This window comes from Tursiops truncatus, chromosome 3 (genome assembly GCF_011762595.2).
Source record: "Tursiops truncatus isolate mTurTru1 chromosome 3, mTurTru1.mat.Y, whole genome shotgun sequence".
Lineage (NCBI taxonomy): Eukaryota > Metazoa > Chordata > Mammalia > Artiodactyla > Delphinidae > Tursiops > Tursiops truncatus.
Window position 1 is genome coordinate 151,515,303 of NC_047036.1, and position 17,657 is coordinate 151,532,959.

General features: G+C 60.0%; 1 protein-coding gene across 1 annotated transcript in view; it reads left to right on the forward strand.

The window, feature by feature from the left end:
* UNC5A (unc-5 netrin receptor A) overlaps positions 1–17,657 on the forward strand; it is a 62,708-nt gene that overhangs the window by 43,834 nt on the left and 1,217 nt on the right. Inside the window, exons 2-14 of the mRNA XM_033853605.2 lie at positions 2,618–2,839; positions 8,454–8,597; positions 8,847–8,950; positions 9,112–9,292; positions 10,713–10,877; positions 11,924–12,112; positions 12,218–12,520; positions 15,281–15,368; positions 15,594–15,762; positions 15,930–16,163; positions 16,293–16,442; positions 16,527–16,691; positions 17,322–17,500. Coding sequence (XP_033709496.1) covers positions 2,618–2,839; positions 8,454–8,597; positions 8,847–8,950; positions 9,112–9,292; positions 10,713–10,877; positions 11,924–12,112; positions 12,218–12,520; positions 15,281–15,368; positions 15,594–15,762; positions 15,930–16,163; positions 16,293–16,442; positions 16,527–16,691; positions 17,322–17,500 — 2,293 coding nt within the window. The remainder of the gene's footprint in view (positions 1–2,617; positions 2,840–8,453; positions 8,598–8,846; positions 8,951–9,111; positions 9,293–10,712; positions 10,878–11,923; positions 12,113–12,217; positions 12,521–15,280; positions 15,369–15,593; positions 15,763–15,929; positions 16,164–16,292; positions 16,443–16,526; positions 16,692–17,321; positions 17,501–17,657) is intronic.

Sequence of the window (17,657 nt, forward strand, 5' to 3'; positions counted from 1 at the left end):
GGCGGAGGCCCAGGAGAAGTGAGCTATGTCCTTTATTGGTCACAGTACATTTATTTTTCATTAGCAGTTAAATGCAGACATGAGGGATTGTGCTGGGTTCAGCAGGCGGCTGACACGAGCAGTGCTTGGCGCGGTGATCGATAGGGAAGTCGGGGGGGTCCATGTGCCCTCTCCCTGCCCATACCCCCAGCTGGGACCCCTGCCTACCCAGCTCCCAGCCAGTAATCAGACACAGGCCATCGCACTGAGCCTCTGTGAGGCGAGGCGTGGGCAGGCCTGGAGGCTGACACTGAGGTCTCGCATGCCCTTCTGGAGCCTGTGATGCCTGCCCCCAGCCCCCTGTGGGCCCTGCTCAGGGGTCAAGCTTAGCCCTCCTCTGTGCAGCCCTGGGGTCTGCAAAGATCCCGTGGCTTCCCCAGGAAGTGTCTAGAGAGGCTCCTGGACCTACCAGGCCCACACTTGGGAGCCCACCCTTCTCCAGACCTTGGGAGGTCTGAGCCCAGCTCAGCCTTGCCCCGGCTGAGCCCGCTGCCTGGGTCAGGGCGGCTGAGTGACAAGTGAATGTCATAAAAAAGGGTCAGGATGTGGGCCCCCCAGAGTCCAGGGCTGGAGCTGTGGGGCTGGGTAAGTGACTTCTCCCTCAGGCCTCAGATTCCACATCTGTAAGATGACTAGATGGCTCCTCCCCTCTGCCTGCATCCCCACCTTCCTCAGCCTAAAACAGAGACCCAAGGACTGGCAGAGCCCCATGGAAGTGGTTCAGGATGGGGCAGGGCGGGACAAGGGGAGCTTGTCTTCCCAACTGCAAGTGTGGTTCCCTGGCAGCTTAGCCTTCATTACGGAGCAGCAGAAAGTGCAGGGGGTAGGGGGGAGAGAGGCTGGGGAGAGGCCAGGGCGGGAGGAGGAGGGGTGGATGAGCCTACTGCTGCAGACACTGAGGGCAAGACACCTGCTGGTTCTGTGCCTCAGTTTCCTCATCAGTCCCCACCCCTGAAGAGATTGCTAGGAGAGTTACTGAAGGAGCATTGTCAGTGCAAAAGCACTGGGTACGGATAGCAGCCAACAGTTTCCGAGCACTGTGCCTTTTTTCACTTCATCCTCATGAGAGCCCTAAGAATTGGGTACCATCCCCCATTTTGCAGGCAAGGAAACAAGCAGGGGTTAACTGAAGTCACACCAGGTTTCTCAGCCTCTGCAGACATTCCCAGCTCACCCACCCGGTGCCTACAGGACCAGGCACAGATCCCCTCCTCCAAATCACAGTCTTGGGGTGGAGAGGGCAGACTCCCACATTGGAAGGAGAGGGTCCCTGTGCAAGCAAGAGAGAAGGGGCAGCGTGAGTGCCCCCTGGGCCCGAGGAGCCAGGCCTCCCTGTTAGAAGCCCTCCATGGGTTTTGGGCTGCCCGTAAGGAGGTAGTGGAGCCAGGAGGCCGACTGCGTGAGGCACCTCCAGACTCCCCCACGGGGCAGACAGGACCTCCATAGATGTCATAGACAACAAAATGGGTAACCTGCCTAAGGTCACCACTTGCAGGGAGCAGATGGGTCTCTGAAGCCCAAGCTTTTCCCTCTTTATGTCCAGAGCCCCCTGTTGGCTGTGAGTGTGTGTTGGGGGAAATCACTGCAGCCCTGAGAGAGGCCAGGCCGTCAGGGTCCTGTTTGGTGGGTGTGGAGGCTGAGGGTGCCCCGACTCTCCATCCTCCCACTCCCCCACCAACCCCGCCCCTCCCCACCCTCTCAAGGGTCCTGCCGGTGGAGCAGACGGTCAGACTGCTCTGGGGGGTTACCTCCACCAAAGCCTCAGAGCCAATTACCTGTGTAATTAGCAAAAAGTGACTTGTGAGATGGCTGTGGTTTGCAGTTAAAATTAGGAGGAAACCCATATTCTGGTCTCCTTGAAGGGTGGGACATGGGCCGGGCCCCTGAAGCTCCCAGACACACCCTCCTGGCTCCCACCCTCCCCGGGACCCACCCAGCAGCCCAGGCTCACCCCAAGTTGCCCCTCCTGGGGGCCTCTCCTGTAGCACTGCCACCAACACCCCTCACATCTGCACTCGTCACAGCCTCCTCCCCTCCTTCACTCACTTGGTATTTTCTCAGCACCTACTACATGCAGGGGCCAGGAATGGGGAGCAACCCGGAAGCAGCCCCCGAGGCAGCCAGGGCACCAGAGGAAGGGACTCCTGCCCTCCCTAGCCCCAGGCTGCCCAGGGCCCTCTCCCTCCCTCCCTCTCTCCCCCCAACCCCCCCCCCCCCCACTCCCCACCCCTCTGCTCCACCACCCCCCGCCCGGGGCCTTCCAGGGCAGTGGGCTGCCTCACCAGATCCCTAAACTTCTACCAGCGTGGTAATGAGCCCTGACCACTGCTGTGTGCTGGCACTTCCGTATTTGTCTCCACAGGGGGCTGCTTCTTCCCCTATTTTATGGAAGGGGATACTGAAGTTTAAGGGAGGCATTCAGCAGCCCAGCCTGCTGGGCTGGAAGTGGCAGAGCCTGGCCCCACTGGCTGCCTCCTCTTGGCTCGGTCCCAGCCCCTGAACAGGCAGGTAGCCCCGGGAGGGCCCCACAAGTCCAGCAGAGGCCCCAGCTCACCTGCCCCCTTTGCTTCTGCTGCAGGGGCCCAGCAGAGTGCCACAGTGGCCAACCCGGTGCCCGGCTCTAACCCAGACCTGCTTCCCCACTTCCTGGTGGAGCCTGAGGACGTGTACATCGTCAAGAACAAGCCGGTACTGCTGGTGTGCAAGGCCATGCCCGCCACGCAAATCTTCTTCAAGTGCAACGGGGAGTGGGTGCGCCAGGTGGACCACGTGATCGAGCGCAGCATGGATGGGAGCAGTGGTGAGACCAGGCTGGGGTGCCAGGCGGGGTCACTCGAAGGGGGAGCGAGTCTCAGACTCAGAGGCAATGGAGGCCCAGAGAGGGGCCTGCCATTGCCCCTGCTGCACGCCTGTGAGCCGAGGCCAGGGTGAAACTAACCACTCTGTGTGCACCACCCCAGGTCCCCAGGAGAGGCAGGACTCCCACACCTGGGACCCACTGTGTACACACCAAGGCCTTCCCTGGGAGGCCCACCCTCACAAGACTTCATCACTTGGTGGGGGAGTGAGTAAAAGGGAAGCCCCCCAAAATGCCCCAGGGAGCTCTGTGGGTTGGGGGGGCGGGACCCTGCCACTGCATCTGAGGCCAGGCAGACCCAGAGGCAGCCTGGCAAGTGGTGCCAGCAGAGAAAGGTTTGAAAAGAGTGGATCCCAGATGATGGAAGAGATCACGGACCTCACATTCCGTGATTGTTTTCTTTGTGCATCTGTTGGTTCATTCGTTGGTCCGTTCGTTGGCACGTTCCCTGAGCACCCACCCACCCTTGAGCCGGAGACACAGCCCCACGGAGATGGGGGCAGCACAGTGACCTCTCATTGAGTTCTGGGATCTGTGGCTGCCCAGGGAGGCTCCTCGGGGAAGGTGACATGTAAACCTGGTCAGGGCGAGAAGAGGAGAAGGGCGTCCCAGGCACCCCCAGAAAGGGACACAGCACAAGCAAAACCCTGGAGGCAGATGGGCCGGCGTGCGGGTCGAGGCTTAGCAGGGAGTGTGTGGAGTGTGTGCAGCGGGCAGTGGTGCCATCCAGGAGCCTCACCCGTCCGGCTCTGGAGTGAGGTCACAGTCCTATGGGATTTCAAGCTACCGAGTGACATGACCAGAGCTATGGGTGACACTCGGAGCCAGTGTGGGGGGCTGACAGGAGAGGCAGACCCAAGAAGTGCCCCTTCTGTGGGACACCTCATTCCCCACCTCCAGCCCTGGCCTTAGGCAGTAGGCAATGGGGATGGGGGCAGAGAGCCATTGTTTGGGTTCCCATGCTCCCCGAGAGCAGGCCTGGCAGAGCTAACAGCCTCTCCTCCTCGCTAACTGGACCCCAGTTAAGCTCATTTCTTACCCCTTTGCCTTGATGCTTTGTGGCGCCCACACACATGATGAGCCCTCAGGTTAAGTCCTGAGCCCCTTGCCACTGAGGCTCAGCCAGCCTGAGACATACAGCCCACAGACCCTGTGCCCAGTACGGCCACTTGAGTGAGGCCTGAGTCACAGGGGCAAGCAGGTGGCACCCAGAACAGCTCACACTGATGCCAAGGGCAGGCAGGGGACCACAGGCCCAGAGGGGTGGCCCATGCTCCTGGTGGGAGGGACTGGGCAGCGCAGGAAGGATTCCCGGAGTGGGGGTGGGGTGGGGTGATAACATCCAACCTCGGTCTTAAAACCAGCTGGAATGACTGTTTATCAGGCCAAAGGACAAATGCAGGGAATGGGAGGCTGGCCAGAGGCCCAGGTTTGGAGTGGCAGAAGTGGGGGTCGAGGGGGTGGTCGGCAAGACGAGGAAGCTGCAGCCACACTTGCACTGTGGGAAGCTGGTGCCAGGCAGAGGGAGACTGGAGGAGGGGGCCCTGCCCTGGTGAACTCTGAAGCTCTCACAAGAACCCAGATGTGAGCAGACGAGCCCTGAGTTTCATCAGCGTGTGATTTAGTCCTCAGAGCCAACCTGTCCTATTACAGATGGCTCTGACTCATCCAGGGCTCCAACCAGGCATTCTGGTCCACAGAAGTCACGCCCCATCCTCCCCTGCCAGGGTCACCAGGTGCTGGTCTTCTTCCCCCCAAGTGTCAGCCCCCTAGTGAGTGATTCTTGCCCAGGTCCTTGAGCCCTGCATTGTCCTGGCCTTACACACACCTGCTGTTGGCAGCGTCCTCCTTGCAGTCCTCAGGTCTTAACTGAGCACCTGCCCTGTGCCAGGCCTCAGTGAGGTGCTAAGAATTTAGCCCACAAGGCTCTTGGTGCAGGTGATCCAGCTCTGCCTCCCACTCTCAGGAGGGGAATGCATGGGGTTGGTGCCCTCTGCGGCAAGCCCCCCTTCCCTCCCTGGGCCTCAGTTTCCTCCTCTGTAAAATGGGGATGAGGATGGCCCCCCTTGGTGGGGGAAGCTGTGAGATCTCTCACACCCAGGTGGAGCCCAGCCCCAGGTCTTTCCTCTCTCCCTACCCCATGCCTAGGGCCCAGCACCACTTTGCAGCATTATGAGTCCTCCTGCTGCTGAGGTAGGTCCCCCCAGGAAAGGACAGGTGAGGAAGAGCAAGCCACAGCCAGAGACCTGTCTCCCCACAGCCTTGAGAGCCTGTCCTGGAACCTCTTGGAAGGTGCCAGGCCAGCCCCAAACTGCTCACACCTCCCCTTCCTGGCTTCCCACATATACCCCTCCTTGTCTCCTGCCATCACGAGGTCTGGAATCCATGGCTTGGCTGAGACCCAGGCTCTTGCCTACATAGCAGTCACAGGCCAGGCCAGCCCTCAGCCCACATTCCCCAACAGGCTCTCCTGGCCTTGCTCCCTTCAAAGCCAGGCAGAGAGCAGAGCTCACGGGGACACGTCCCCATAGCCACCAGGGCCCCCTCCTGCTCTGAGCATCCAACCTCAGGCCTCCCATGGCCTGCAAATCTGAATTTTCATTGATCTTATTGACTTCTCAACCCAAAGCCATTGAGCGCTTTGAGGCAAAGAGATAGGCTTCTCACTTACCCACAAACAGATGCCCAGGCCATGGGCGGCACCACCATGCTACACACAGACCCAAGACCCTGAGCCAGGAATGCTCTGTGGTCAGGCAGGTATGATGGGGTCAGAGGTCAGCCCAAATCTGAAGCCCCACCCATTTCTGCATGGGGGTGGGAATGGCAGGGTGGACACCCCAGGAGAGAGCACCTGATTTCCCCCTTGCTCGCCCCCATTCCCCATCCAGAAGGCCAGGGGGAGGGGACCAAAGCCTGAAATCTCTTGAACCCAAACCCACTGATAGTGTAAAAGCTGGAAATTTGCAAAACCAAGCATTGGAGTCTGGTCTGGGAGTGTAATTTATCATGTATTAAACAAACTGACTGGTTATTAGAAGCAGTTTGGTAAGAAGGTACCCTAAGCCCTCACTTGCCCTCAGAGCCCCCTACCCCCACCCCTCCACCTCCCAGAAACCCTCAGCATGCCCACACCAGGGCCTCCCAACACGCCCACGGCACTCACACGCCAGCACACACCCGACACGCTCCTAGGCCTGGGCCAGCAGGGACCCCTACATCCTCCCATCCCTCCCCAAGGCTAGCATCTGCTCACATTTACCAGGCAGGTGCGGACACAGCCGTGCCCAGAAACTGCTCCCAGGAGCCAGGCTGCTCATTGACCTGCAGCAGGGAGGGCACAGCCCCTCATTTCAAGGACCAGAGGGCAGGCTCTGGGTCTCCCCACCTCCCAGAGCCTGTGGGGCTCAAGGGCACTGCCTGGATCTAGACCTCATGGACAAACCTGGCCCTTATTCGTGGCAGCAAGAAGGAGATGAGATGGCAGGACAGAAGTGTGGAGGAGACAGGGAAAAAGATATAGGAGCACTTAAATTTTTTTTTTTAAGATTTTTTTCTAATATTTATTTATTTACTTGGCTGTTGCAGCCAAATAGTTGCAGCACGCAGGATCTTCGTAGAGGCACTCGGGATCTTTCGTTGCAGCGCACAGGCTCAGTAGTTGCGGCACACGGGCTTAGTTGCCCTGAGACATGTGGGATCTTAGTTCCCCAACCAGGGATGGAACCCGCATCCCCTGCATTGGAAGGCAGATTCTTAACCACTAGACCACCAAGGAGGTCCCAGGAGCACTTAAATTTAGTGCTGTTCTCCCTGAGCTGAGCTGCCTGGGTGGTGCACGAGCTCCCCCCACCACCATGGGGGATGGAGCAGTCCATCCATAGACCTGTCCACCCAAGAGAGGAAAAGTATCCAGTTCAGAATGTTCTGGAGGTCTCCCACCACTAACCCCAAAGGCTGAGAGGGAGGACCCTGTCTCTACCCCCAAGTATGTGCACAGCTCCTTCTCAGATGCTCCAAGAATCTGTGTGCTTGACAGCTGGCTGGTGCCCAGGGCCCCTCTCCTATGCACAGACCCTGTAAGGGACCCTTTCTCGCTTCTCAGCCCTCATCCCACACCACTAGAATGCACACATCCAGTGCCTTAGAGGATGGGGTAGGCAGTGCCCAGAATGGAGGGATCTAGCCCAGTGATTGTGACCTCAGCCAGAGGTGATACACACACCCCAAATCCTGCGAGAACTCACGGGGAGGGCAGGGGTGAGGGATAGGAAAATCTGGGAGCCCAGTGTGGGAGCCGGAGAGACTCATGAGGAGGGGTCTGGGCAGGGGTCAGGGAAAGACACGTTAGAGAAATTAAGACAGAAAACAGCCTCCTGGCTTGCCTGCTCAGCCTGGCGGCGGCTCCTCCTGCAATGCAGCCCTAATTGAATTTCTCTGTTAACAGTGGAAACACCAGCCTCTCTCCCTCTTTCTGATAAGCCAATGACCCAAGGGAAATTGGGGTCAGGAGGAGGAAAAATTGGAAACAGTCTTTTCTTACTCCTGGGGACACTGTTTTGTCTGAGGGCCAGGGGCCTGGAGGAGGACTGGTATTCCCCCTCCTGGGTCCTCAGAAATCTGGACCCTCCCCAGATGCCCCACACCTGGTTCCGGGTGTGGCAGACATGGGGGGACTGTGTCCATCCTTGAGAGGTGTTTCCTCCAGCCCAGTCCATTCAGACCCCCCAGAGAGGGTCCCGGCCACCCATCACAGGCCAGCTTCCCCTCTGTGAGCTGCCCCCTCCCCCTCGCCAGCATTTCTCCCTGTGGGATGGGAACCCCAGCACCCTCCTCCGGTGAACCCCTCGCACGCCTTGGATTCTGAGCACTCTGAACATACTCTGGATTCAGACAGCAGACAGCCCTGGATGCCTATGGCAAGTCGCTGCCTCTCTGAGCCTCTGTTTCCTCATCCATGGAGTGGGAGCAATACCTCCAAGAGAGCAGATTGAAAAAGATAAGCCAGCACATGGGAAACCCTTGCTAAGCCCCAGGGGTCTATTATCATACAACATAATCACTGTAATTATCTTGTTAATAGCTGTTATTATATTATCACTCATCAGGATGTACCTACTAACCCCAGGAGGTGAGCCAGATCGCTCCTTACCCTTTTTTTTAACCCACAAAGGTCCCAGGGCTAGCCTATCTGCCCCACCTCCTCTGCCAGCCCCTGTTGCCCAAGGCTCCTCTGTGCCCTTGTCTCTGAAACAACAGGAAGCTCCTGTAGTGATATTTTTGTAAGTGACTCCAGGGAGACAGGCCTTGGGTAACAAAGTATAATGAATGGAAGTGCTAAGCACCCACTCTTGACCTTCAGGTGATATAAAGGGACTCCCACTGAGCCCCCGCAGTGTTCCCTCCAGGCAGAGCATTGCCCCCCCCACAGTCCGTCCGCTCTCCCGCTGAGCGGAGGGAGGACTATGGTGGTGCAGGGGCCCGGCAAGGGACTGGACAGAGAGGCCTGGGGGCTAGGCATGGCCCCGGCCCTTGCTACCCACCGCTCCACCCTCAGGACTGCCTGCCATGGAGGTCCGCATCAATGTCTCGAGGCAGCAGGTGGAGAAGGTGTTTGGGCTGGAGGAGTACTGGTGCCAGTGCGTGGCATGGAGCTCCTCGGGCACCACCAAGAGTCAGAAGGCCTACATCCGCATTGCCTGTGAGTCCAGGGCGGAGGTGGCCCTAGGGTGTCACTGGGGGAGGAGGTCTCTTCAGAAATCCTCAGATCCTGCCTTGATGGGTGGAGGGAGTGCCTATGGACGCTGCCCAGCCACCCCCATGTCCCCCTGGGCACTTGACACTTCCTTCTGGCATGTGCCGTGGCCCCTGCGGGACCAGGGGACAGGGTCAGCCAGGCTGACCTGTCGTGAGGCACTCAGCCTGGAGGACACTCTTGTTCTTCCCCCAGATTTGCGCAAGAACTTTGAGCAGGAGCCGCTGGCCAAGGAGGTGTCCCTGGAGCAGGGCATCGTGCTGCCCTGCCGCCCACCAGAGGGCATCCCTCCAGCTGAGGTGAGCAGGGCTCCAGTGCCACTCCACAGGTGGGCAGTGCTCCCAGGTCTCGAGTCCCGCCTGCCCACCCCTCCAGGCTGATCCCCCACCCCAGGGGCCACTCTCGCTCCGGGCAGGGCCAGCATAGTCAGGTAGTACAGTGGCATGGCTCCCTCCCCCAGGTGGAGTGGCTCCGGAACGAGGACCTGGTGGACCCATCCCTGGACCCCAATGTGTACATCACGCGGGAGCATAGCCTGGTGGTGCGACAGGCCCGCCTGGCTGACACGGCCAACTACACCTGCGTGGCCAAGAACATCGTAGCTCGTCGCCGCAGCGCCTCCGCTGCTGTCATCGTCTACGGTGGGCCCCGGTGCTGGTGGGGCAGAAGGGCTCCGGGCATAGGAGAGGCACTGGGGCTGCCTTCAGGGCAACCACATGTGGCTGGCTCCCTGTAGAGCCAGGACCAGGCAAGCCAAACCGTGGCCTGACTGGGAAGGACAGGGAGAGGGCTTACTGTGGCTGTCAGGGAGCCAAGGGCCTATCTGGGTGGAGATGGGGGGCAGGTTGATGGTCATCTGTAGCTGGACCATCCCTTGGCTTACTTGTGGGCAGGAGGCCATTGTGCAGAAGGAGATGAGCAGACAGGATGGGAGTCTAGGAAAGTGACAGACCACAGCCTGTACTCCTGTGTCCCCAGGGTAGGAAGTAGAGCGACCTGGGCACCCCCAGGAGCAGAAAGAGGGAGGGGTGTGGGAGTAACCCCCGTGAAAGGCTGGGGTTTGGGTTGGAGGAACATGGGAGTTGTAGCTAGGGCTGGTGCCCACGGGGAGAAGGGGCTGTGGAGTGGGTGCTGCCAGGCCCTGGGGGCAATGGGCAGAAGCATGGTCTCCCCTCCAGGGCCTCTCTCTCAACACAGCTGTAGCCTGCCCGTTTCCAGCTCACAGCCCCTCTGTCCTCCTGCCCTGGCCCCTGGGCCAGTGTGTCTGAGGAAGCCCCCGCTCCCTGACCCCAGTCCTTCTCTGTCCGGCCAGTGAACGGTGGGTGGTCGACGTGGACCGAGTGGTCCGTCTGCAGCGCCAGCTGTGGGCGCGGCTGGCAGAAAAGGAGCCGGAGCTGCACCAACCCGGCGCCTCTCAACGGGGGCGCCTTCTGTGAGGGGCAGAATGTCCAGAAAACAGCCTGCGCCACCCTGTGCCCAGGTACCAGCGGCTGCCGCCTCCCGCATCGCTCTTCACCACGCCATCTCCGTGCCCTGGCTCCATCGTGCCCACCAGCCTGCTCCCCATGGCTCCATCCCACCCGCCCGCACGCAGGGCCAGGCTCACAGTCTGAGGCCAGGATGGGTTTCAGTGTGATCGGAGGCAGGGCTCAGTCTGTGTCCAGGCCCAGCCTCAGCAGAGGGGCTGAGTCACAGGATCTAAGGTGCAGTCAGGACAGGTACAGTCAGTGTGGGGCAGGCCCCAGCCTGGTGCTGCAGAACCACCTGTGCCTGGGATCAGAGGGTCATTGTGTGACCAAGTGCCCTCACTGCCTCAGGGCCAGGATGGCCCCCGGTGTGGGTAGAACCAAGCAGGCCCAGCGTCATCGTGCCTTTTGTCATTAGCATGCATCATCCAGGCCCGCTGGACACCAGAGGGCTTGCAGCCTGGCAGGCTTGGCCCTAGCCCTGACATTGCACCAGGTCCGGACTCCCAGCGGGGCCACACTGGCAGATGGCCTAGACTGGCTCCCTGGGCTGACCACGCCATCTCTTCTCTGTCCATGTCTGTCTCGCATCTAGTGGATGGCAGCTGGAGCCCGTGGAGCAAGTGGTCGGCCTGTGGGCTCGACTGCACCCACTGGCGGAGCCGTGAGTGCTCTGACCCAGCACCCCGCAACGGAGGTGAGGAATGCCGAGGCACTGACCTGGACACCCGCAATTGTACCAGTGACCTCTGCGTGCACAGTGAGTCCTCTCCACCCGGGAGTCCTCTTGAGTTTGCCAGGATTGGCCCGGCCCTGCCCCCGGGAGGTGGTGGCTAAGGGATCAGTCCCCTGCCACAGGCTGCACCCCCTATTCAAAGCTCAGGACCTTGGGGAACCCCATCCCTAACACACCCAACATGTGCCCACATATACCCCAATACCTCCCATACCTGCCCTGAGACATGCATACATTTGGAGATTTTACTGTGCACACCTGGCCTCTGGGATCATCTCCCAACCCCCTTCTTGTCTTCTCCTGCAGTTTTACCTCCGCCCCTCCCCCAAGTGCACACACAAGTCCTGTGGGGACACCAGACTTGTGAGGCCTGTTAATTACAAGGCCATAACTAACAATTAAAGATCTCTGTTGGATTTTGTCTCTAGAACACACCCTCCCCCATTCTTTCAATTAAAAACCTGATTATCTGTGTCAATTCCTTTCTGATGGACATTTCTTCCATTATGCAAAGCCCTTCTAAAATCAATATAGTTTCCTCCAGACAGTCAATCACTCTCTCCTCAGCCCTGCCCCAGGCCTGTGGGAGGCAGACAAGGAGAAGAGCCCTAGCACCCCTGCTCCTGGCCCAGGGACTGGCCAGGAACCAGAATGGCACACACCCCCCCCCACCTCCCCAGAAAGCAGATCCCCTGCTTTGGGGATCCTAGGAGCTCACCCTCAGTCTCAGCTGCCCTAGGCCCCAGAAGAGCAGGTTCAGCCTAGCAGCCTGCTTCCAGGCCACCCAGGAAAGTGGCTCTTCCCCTCCTCCATTCTCCATCAGCAGCAACTTCAACATGAATTGAGCTCATGAGGGTTGCAATTTTCTCAGAGACACAGCAAGGTGGTGGCAGATGCAGGACTGGAATGCATGTGTGCCGATTCCATGCTCCCTGCTGCCAGCGTCTGCTGCTCCACTGGTGCTGATGCCCAAGAAGTGGAGGCCTCATCCTCCTGGGGTGTAGACCGCTGACCTCTCCTTCCCGGCCTCCTGCACCCTACCCCTCCCAAGCCTGCACTCTCTCCCACAGCTGCTTCCGGCCCAGAGGACGTGGCGCTCTACGTGGGCCTCGTAGCCGTGGCCGTGTGCCTCCTCCTGCTGCTGCTCGTCCTTATTCTTGTGTACTGCCGCAAGAAGGAAGGACTGGACTCGGATGTGGCCGACTCATCCATTCTCACCTCAGGCTTCCAGCCCGTCAGCATCAAGCCCAGCAAAGCAGGTGGGGTGCCCCTGTCCCCAGCACTCGTGCCAGACCCCCATGCCAAGGGCCGCCCAGACAGGGCTGCCCCCCGTGCCACTCTCTAAGTCTGTCTGATCCTTGCAGACAATCCCCATCTGCTCACCATCCAGCCAGACCTCAGCACCACTACGACCACCTACCAGGGCAGTCTGTGTCCCCGGCAAGATGGGCCCAGCCCCAAGTTCCAGCTCACCAACGGGCACCTGCTCAGCCCGCTGGGTGGCGGCCGCCACACGCTGCACCACAGCTCACCCACTTCTGAGGCTGAGGACTTCGTCTCCCGCCTCTCCACCCAGAATTACTTCCGCTCCCTGCCCCGCGGCTCCAGCAACATGGCCTATGGGACCTTCAACTTCCTTGGGGGCCGGCTGATGATCCCTAATACAGGTGGGAAGGACCCTAGAGTGCCCCAGGGAGCTCTAAGAGACAAGACTAGCATGTGTCCCTCCTGGAGGAGGACGGGACCGGGACGGCCTTGATGTTCCTCCTATGCCTCTCAGCCTCACCCCGAGGGCTGAGCCAGCCCAGCAAGGAAAAAGGATAGAGTTTTGGAGAGGATCCAGTCTTGGCTGGCAGTGGGGCTGGCACTGAGGCTGAGGCCAGAGCTATCTCCCTCTGTTGCCCAAGGACACAGGACTACTGTCCATTCATTTACACAGCCAACCAGCCTGTGTGTGCCGGGCCCTAGGCCCCAGGGATCTGGGGAACTAGTGGAGAGACAGCAGAGGAAAAATGCCTGGACAGGGGCTCCTCCACCTACCACCTCACTGAAACCCCTGGGACAGGGTCTCAAAGACGCCTTCATAGAGAATCCACAGACCCTTTTGATGGTCATCTTTCGGGAAAGCGCCACAGCCTCTGGTGTGTCTCCCCTCTCCCACCCTGAAATTCTCTATTTCCTCGGTTTAGGTGACCCCACATGGCCCTGACTTCCTTGTTCCTCTGCAGCTGCTCCTGGTGCCTGCTCCCTAAATGTAGGTGTTCCTCAGAGCACGCCCCCCACCCCCAACCCTGGCGCCCTCTTCCCAAGTGATCTCACCCACCCCATGGCTTTAATCGCCATGTCTGTGCAGATCACTCCCATTCCTCCATCCCCAGCCACAGTTCTCCTGGGTGACAGAATCGTACACCCAGCTGCCTCCTGGACAGCTCCATCTGGATGTCTCACAGCACCTCAGATTCCTCATGCCTAAAACAGCACCGTCTCCCACCCTCCCCCAGAACCTCCTCCTTCCCAGTTTTCTCTTCCTCAGGCATGGCACAGCCGAGTTGCTCAAGACAGAAACTAGGGGTCACCTTGGCCTCCTGCCCTTCTTCACTTTCCCCCTTCACCTTCACACCAGCTTCATTCACACACTGATCCCATCATTCTTTCTCCTCAAATGCTCCTGCATCCTCCTGCTTGTCTTTCCTGCTGCCTCTCCTGGGCTAGGCCACCACACCTACCTCTCGTCTGAGTCACAGCTCCAAGCATTTACTCACTAGAGCCACACTTGATCATGTCCCTTTCTGGGGCTTCCACTTTTCCCTTCAAACCCCACATGACAAAACCACAAGGACTCATCCCCTGTGGCCAGCTGCAGTGGCCTCTCCTCCCATGCACATTGCTCCTGCACTTGGCAGCCACAGTGGGCTCTCATGAACCCAAATACACTGGGCTGCCCTTTGTACATGCCGTCTCTCTGCCCCCATCCACTAGCTTAACTGCTACTTCTCCTTCGGGTCTGGTAGCTGTCCCTTTATGCCTCATGTCCCCCTCACATGGCTGCTAAGATGATGAGGTGAGATGGTCCATGTCAAGCTCTTAGAAAAAGGCAGGCGCACAGTGGGCGCTCAGTGACCATGCACCCTTCACTCCCCTGGTGGGGCGAGTGGCCAGGTGGGCTGTGCTCCACCCTGCTCTCCCCCAACACCCAGCATCCTTTGCTGCCGTCCACTTATCTGTCTCCCCGCGGACTGAATGCTTCATGAGAGCAGGGCTCATGGTTTTCCCCACCTTCCTGAGTACTCAGCATTAGCATTCACTGAATGAGTATTTGAGTGAGGGTACCCCCGCCACAGAGAGCATTCACACGTGGATCACCGAGACTATCACCAACCCTGGCAGCCGGTACCAGGAGGCAGCACAGGATAGAGAAGGGAGCAGTAGCTGCAAATACACCACCACTGGCTTCCCTCTCTCTCCTGGGCTTCAGTTGCTGGGAAGTTGTGATATTCCAGCCACCCCACCTCAGAGCTGCCCACTCTGGAGAGCACGCATATGCTTTTGGACTTGGTGGGATAGCCATAGAATTTCTTCCCCTCTCCCTGTCATGAGCCTCTGAGGCCCCTCCTGATATAGGGGCTCTCTGTCCTAAAAGGGCAGGAAGGTGGGGCAGGACCGCTCCTTGCCATCCCCAGAGTGACTCCCCAGCCCCTGGCCTCACCGTGGCCTGCCCCCTGCCTCTCCTCTGGAACCACCTCTCCCCAGCAGATGCTTTCTGATGCTGCCCCTGCAAGACGCTGAGACAAAGGCGAATCAGCCAGACAGGACGTGTGTGCAATGGCACCCAGACTAGGGAAGGTTACCAAAGTAGGCAAGATTGTTAAAGGCCCCAGCCCCACCTGCAGGGGGCCACTGCCCAACAGGGAGCAAAGTCACCAGAGGTGGGGTGCCCACCCAGAGGTGGCCAAGCCGAGGGAGAGAGGAGGAACGTGAGCAGGCCAGGAGGGGGGAGTACTCAGAGGCACACTTAGGGTGGTGGCTCCAGAACAGCCAAGTACGCAGCACAGGCTAGGCCCACAGGCCAAGGGCCTTAAATATCCAGCCAAGGAGCTGGACTCGACCCTGGAGGCAGGGAAGCTTTTAAGTGGATGATGGGGCAGGTAGGTACAGTGTACCTGGGGGTTCCAGAGTTTTCTGTGCCCAAGCTAACTAGGCAAGCATTTCCCACCTGAGTTCCCTCAGCCACTCGGGGTCTCCCTGACTCAGCTTCATGCCTGTGTGGGTGGTTGGCCAGCCTGGCAGTCCCAGTGGCACTTCTGTTCCCAGGCCAGGCTGGCGCCAGTCAGTCCTCAGAGGGAGGCTCAGGGAGGGACTGGCGGAGTAAGGTGTTTGGTGTCTTTGCAGCCCTGGTAAGCCCCGGCTGTCCCCCCGCTCTGTCACAGGCATCAGCCTCCTCATCCCCCCAGACGCCATACCCCGAGGAAAGATCTACGAGATCTACCTCACACTGCACAAGCCGGAGGATGTGAGGTGTGGGCATGGGCCCTGCTGCTGGGACTGGGTGGGTCCTGTCCTTTCCTGCTGTCACCGTGACGCCCCTGCCCACCCCACTATTGGGCCTGGTCTGGCCTGGCCCGAGGGAGGGCAGGGGAAGAGGGGCTCCTAAGCTCCACCCAGCTCCACAGCCCCTAACCCCAGGGTCCCAGGGTGGCCCACTGATGCCTTTCCCTTCCCACCCATATTTCCCCACTTGAGGTTGCCCCTAGCCGGCTGTCAGACCCTGCTGAGTCCCATCGTTAGCTGTGGGCCCCCCGGAGTCCTGCTCACCCGGCCAGTCATCCTCGCCATGGACCACTGTGGGGAGCCCAGCCCCGAGAGCTGGAGCCTGCACCTCAAAAAGCAATCCTGCGAAGGCAGTTGGGAGGTGAGCCCCAAGCCTCCTCCCCACCCCCACCCCCCCACCCCCAAGCTCAGGGTGGTGTCTGGCTTCCTGCCTGGCCCTTGAGCCACGCCCCCCCCCCACAACCAGTCTCCGGCCACTCCTCAGAGCTGTGGTTGGCTGCGAGCTGACCCACCAGGCCCTGCCTGCAGGATGTGCTGCACCTCGGCGAGGAGGCGCCCTCCCACCTCTACTACTGCCAGCTGGAGGCCGGCGCCTGCTATGTCTTCACGGAGCAGTTGGGCCGATTCGCACTGGTGGGAGAGGCTCTCAGCGTGGCCGCGGCCAAGCGCCTCAAGCTGCTTCTGTTTGCCCCCGTGGCCTGCACCTCCCTCGAGTACAACATCCGAGTCTACTGCCTGCATGACACCCACGATGCACTCAAGGTACCTTCCAGCCCCACCCTGCCACAGGGAGGCCGGCTCTGACGGCTGACCACCCCTGGCCCTAGGGAGGGGCCAGTAGAGAGGGGCGCTCCCAGCCCCCAGGCCTGGCTGACACCTGGGGCACTGCAGGAGGTGGTGCAGCTGGAGAAGCAGCTGGGAGGACAGCTGATCCAGGAGCCTCGCATCCTGCACTTCAAGGACAGTTACCACAACCTGCGCCTGTCCATCCATGACGTGCCCAGCTCCCTGTGGAAGAGCAAGCTCCTCGTCAGCTACCAGGTGCGGGCGCTCAAGGTGCTTGGAGCTGGGCACACCTGAGCTGGGCACACCTGATGCCACCTCTCTGTCACCCTCCACCCCCAGGAGATCCCCTTTTATCACATCTGGAATGGTACACAGCAGTACCTGCACTGTACCTTCACCTTGGAGCGCGTCAGCCCCAGCACCAGCGACCTGGCCTGCAAGGTGTGGGTATGGCAGGTGGAGGGCGACGGGCAGAGCTTCAACATCAACTTCAACATCACCAAGGTGGGCAGCACTGCCATAATGTGCTCCCCCACTGGGCCTACCCTGCCACCAAGCCCACCTCCTAGAAACCGCTTGGTAGCTCCCTCCAAGTCTCCCAGGGAGGGAGGTGCAGATGCACATGTAGACAGATGCAGACAGATGCTGTTGGACTTGGGGAGGAGGAGATGGGAGCAGCAGGGAGAGGAGGGGGAGATGGAGCTGGCCTGGGGACCTCGGAGGACTTCCCTGAGGAGGGACTTTTACTGGGCCTGGAAGGATGAGTAAGAGTTAGACAGGCAGCAATGAGGGCACTGAGTGTGGAGGACAGAGGCAGTGAGAGGACAGCAGTGAGTTCTGAGTGATCAGCAGAGTTCTGCTGGTCAGCAGAGGGTGGCAGAGGTGACCTAGGGAGGAGTGATGGGGTGGGAAGGAGAATGAGGTCAGAAGGCTCCTCTGCTCACTGGCTGTGTGACTGTGGGCAGGTCACTGCACCTCAATGCCCCAGTGAGCAGGGCCCTGGCCCACTGGGAAGCAACAGTGCCCACGCTGTCCCCATGCCCTGAGGGGGTCCAGGCATTCCCCCAGCGTGAGGTAGCAGTGGGCTGGGCTGGGCAAGTTGTAACGGTTACCTCCACCCCTCCCCACTTCCAGGACACGAGATTCGCTGAGCTGCTGGCCCTGGAGAGTGAAGGGGGGCTCCCAGCCCTAGTGGGCCCCAGTGCCTTCAAGATCCCCTTCCTCATTCGGCAGAAGATCATTACCAGCCTGGATCCACCCTGTAGCCGGGGTGCCGACTGGCGGACTCTGGCCCAGAAACTCCACCTGGACAGGTGGGTGGGAGATGGGCAGGGAGGGGCTGTGAAGGCCACCTGCAGTCCAGCCTGGGTGGAGAGGATGGTGGGGGAGCGGTGGACAAGACACACTCTGGGGCCTGTGCCCCAGCCACCAGCAGCTGGGGCATCCCCTTGGCTGAGTGAGGGGAGGCCC